Genomic DNA, 3693 nt, shown 5'->3' on the forward strand with positions numbered 1-3693 from the left:
AAAGCTTGAATTGTGCAGGAATAAATAAGATGGGGGAGAAGAGTTAATTAGAGAAAAGATTTAGAAATCTATATAGGCATATTCAGAAGAGAATATTACGCCATATAGTCAGAAAAGGGCACTAATGGTTGATGGTGGTACACGGCTGACAGAAGGAATTTCCCTAAATCGCAGGAAGATATTATATGCACCTGCCTTTGCTGTGCTCACAAAGTCTTCACATTATATGGTTATGGTGAGGAGGCATATGCATGTAAATGATGTTTCAACTTGTTCAGTCTAAAGTTACACATATGTAGTTGGGCATCTAAAAAGCATGACCTCATCTTTCTTTTCAAACTGCTTTCTTCAACTTCACCTATTTCTTCCTATAAATACTCTACCATACCACCTTATTTCAATCAACCCTCATAGTTTCTGTTTCCTATATTTCCTCCTCAGATCCATTAGATCGAATTCAGATCTTCATCTGATGCTTTTGGACTTCTAAAGGTAATCTAAAGGCATCTCTCTCTGTAGTCTCAACAAATTTTCCCTTTCTTTTCTCCTGCTGTACTTTTTCTCTCTGGAAAACAATTTTGTCTACTGCATATATCAAGATGGAGAAGGTTATCAGGTTGGCAACAGACAAGGGTGTGGTGGTTTTCACCAAGAGCTCTTGTTGCCTCTGCTATGCAGTCAACATTCTGTTCCGTGAACTTGGAGTCAACCCTGTGGTTCATGAAATTGACAAAGACCCTGAAGGCAAGGAAATGGAGAAAGCCTTAACTAGGTTGGGTTGTCCAGCACCTGTTCCAGCAGTGTTCATCGGAGGGACGCTTGTGGGGTCCACCAATGAGGTCATGTCCCTCCATCTTAGTGGTTCACTCACTAAAATGCTGAAACCATATCGATCTTTATCTTAAAGAAGAGTGCACATGCAACTTAAGACATGCTCTTCCTACCTTGATTGGAAGAATAACCATTCACTATACATATGGCTCCAATGATGAGCAGAGTAGTAACTACTAAGCCTAATATTGGATATGATCCATGCACGTATCAAGTAGTTAATTTCTACCATTTAAATGTAATGTTATAATTATTCTTAATGATGTTTTATTTATATAGTTGTACTGATGTACGTCCAAGTAAATTATGTTGTTGAAAGTTCATATATATATATATATATATATATATATATAGGCAGGTACTGTTAATTCCAAACTTGGCAAAATTTTGGTTATGTAAAAATTAAATCACAGATGATGATGAGATGAGTGATCTGAAAAGCATATCTGAAAAGTTGCAACCCTTTATGGATCTCAGAAAAATCTCCTCCAGTTCTCTCCCTCCTTTCTTTTTCGCCCTTTTCTACAATCTCTAACCAGAAACCGTTATTATTGAATAAACTTAAGTCATCATCCTCGTAACATGAAAATAACTGCAAACACTTGCTTTTGAATATAAGTGTGCACTTTTCCTTGTAAAGAAAATATTCTGAGGTAAGATCTGTGGGCATCATAAATAGCAAAAATCTTAAATCGCATGCAAACCCACTGTGGTTTTGTCTGTCTCAATCTGCTACGTGACCACTTCTGTTCATGTATTCTCTCATGGTTTTCTCGTCAAAAATATAAAATAAACCTTATATATGTCCATGGTATATGGTATATGGTATATAATATATAATATATAATGTAGTAAATGAGGCTTTAAAAGACTAACAACATTGATTTTTCGAAACGATCATTGGTAAGGACTTATTTGCGGTGTATTGTACAAGTTCCCTATGATACAACAGAAACTTTCCAAAAATTTTCGATGATCAAAACTAGCAAGTTACTCTTAAAATATTTATGATTTAAAATAAAAGAATAAATGAAGAGATAGAAAAAGGAAAGAGGTGAAAAGGTGAGAGGAAGAAGAAAGGTGTACGGTGAGTGAGTTGAGGAAGATGAAGAAGTGTGAGTGAGAGATGCATTTCTGAAGCGGATGGAGCTCTCTTTTTATAGGGAGAGGAACCAACAAATTTGTTGCAACTTCCACACCCACGTGATTCTGTTTCAGCATCTCAACCCTAAAGAAAATTGGAAGAAATTGTGCGAGGATCGTGGGAGAAGGAGGAAACATGCATGGATCATGGTAGACCTAATCTTGAGGAGAAGAGTCAAGGAGAAACCCTAACTGCAACGGTGAAGGGTTCCACAGATTTTTTTCGAAAAGTTGTTGCATTTCCACAACCTCCAAATTTTCTGCAACAACAAGGTCTAGCCTTTTCAATACAGGTATATGCGTTCGATTTACAACAATCCCCCACATATTACAAAAGATAAAACATAGAAAAAAAGTAAGAAAGAATTATGAAAATCCTGGGTTCATCTAAGATGTAATGCATCAGAGCTGGTATAGCAAGCTCATATATATGAACTAGTCTTAGATTGATGAACTTAACACATAGTGTAGTTGGTATAGCAAGCTATATGAACCAAGACACTTAGTATGTGTTAGAGGTTTACCAATCACAATCACCCCCACATTACTTGTTGTTATCGTTGTGTTGCGCTTACTAGGCCATGCGCGTGCCCGACATTCATGAGTGCTATAGAGATCTTGTCAAGATCTCATGCAAGCGACCCAACTTGACACTTATATAGGTGATTTCATCAAGTGGATGCTACAAATGATACACCACCTATAAGGGATATGAAAATCATTAAAACTTTGTTAATCATTAAAAATCTTCTACCTCAAAATTTTAATCACAAAGTTTATCCTCTTGATCATGTGTCTAGCACTTTCACACACACCATAGGAATGGACAAAGTTGATCTTAAATCAATATTAGTGCTAGCAGAACTAAAAAGTGACTTGTTTTTACCCTTATGAACCTTATTCATGGGATCTCTAATCACAAAGGTTGGATTTCCATCACTTGTTTGTTTGTAGGTGGCTTAACTCTCATTCCCCTCGATCTAACATTAATATCCGCTCTAGAAAACACTTTGTCCTCAAAGTGTAGTCTTAAGTGCAATTGGGCTGCTGGTGCTTCTTGTGAGGAATGCACAAGAGCAAGCGGCGCACCAAACCTTAATGCACAAGAGCAAGCGGTACCCCAAACCAACCCTAGCAAACCCATAATGCCCTCGCGGCCCAATTTCCTGTTGCACCCCCGCAGTCCAATTTCCTACTACAGCCCATATCATTACCAAAACACTCAACCCCACAACTAAACAAATGCTCAAACGGTCCAACCCCAGCACAAGAAGTACCAGCAGCTCAATTACACTTAAGACTACATTTTGAGGACAAAGTGTTTTCTGAAGCGGATAGTAATGTTAGGATAGACCCAATAGCATACAAGCCCAATCTATGTTAACCTAAATCTAGTTGCAAAACAGATCCATGATATTGCAAAATAAAAAACATAAAAAAACAGAGTATGTGCAGATCTTTCGGAGGTAGTGGAAGATGTTACCGTTGCAGAGTTTCTTGGAGGTAGTGGAAGAGGTTGCAGAAATGCAACAACTCTGCGAAATATCCGAAATCCCTTACCGTTGCGAGATAGGGTTTCCCTTTTTCGTTTGCAAGTTGGGTCTTCCACCTTTACCGGCACGTCTCCGGCGTCACCTTCACCTGAACCGCACTCTCCTCTTCTAGTGGGTTGTTGAGCTTCTCACCTTGCCTATAAATAAGAGGCACGAGAATGCTCCT

General features: G+C 38.2%; 1 protein-coding gene across 1 annotated transcript; it reads left to right on the top strand.

Annotated features, from left to right (window-relative positions):
• The first annotated feature begins 380 nt into the window (after positions 1 to 380).
• Positions 381 to 1152, top strand: LOC137829634 (monothiol glutaredoxin-S11). The gene has a single exon (XM_068636483.2). It carries the CDS (start codon positions 600 to 602, stop codon positions 903 to 905), a length of 306 nt encoding a protein of 101 aa, XP_068492584.1. The 5' UTR covers positions 381 to 599; the 3' UTR covers positions 906 to 1152.
• Positions 1153 to 3693: the final 2541 nt, after the last annotated feature.

The sequence above is a fragment of the Phaseolus vulgaris genome, chromosome 7 (assembly GCF_051622355.1).
Source record: "Phaseolus vulgaris cultivar YP4 chromosome 7, ASM5162235v1, whole genome shotgun sequence".
Classification (NCBI taxonomy): Eukaryota; Viridiplantae; Streptophyta; class Magnoliopsida; order Fabales; family Fabaceae; genus Phaseolus; species Phaseolus vulgaris.

Coding starts and splice junctions, on each gene's coding strand:
- LOC137829634 (XM_068636483.2), top strand. CDS start 600: ATGGAGAAGGTTATCAGGTTGGCAACAGACAAGGGTGTGGTGGTTTTC.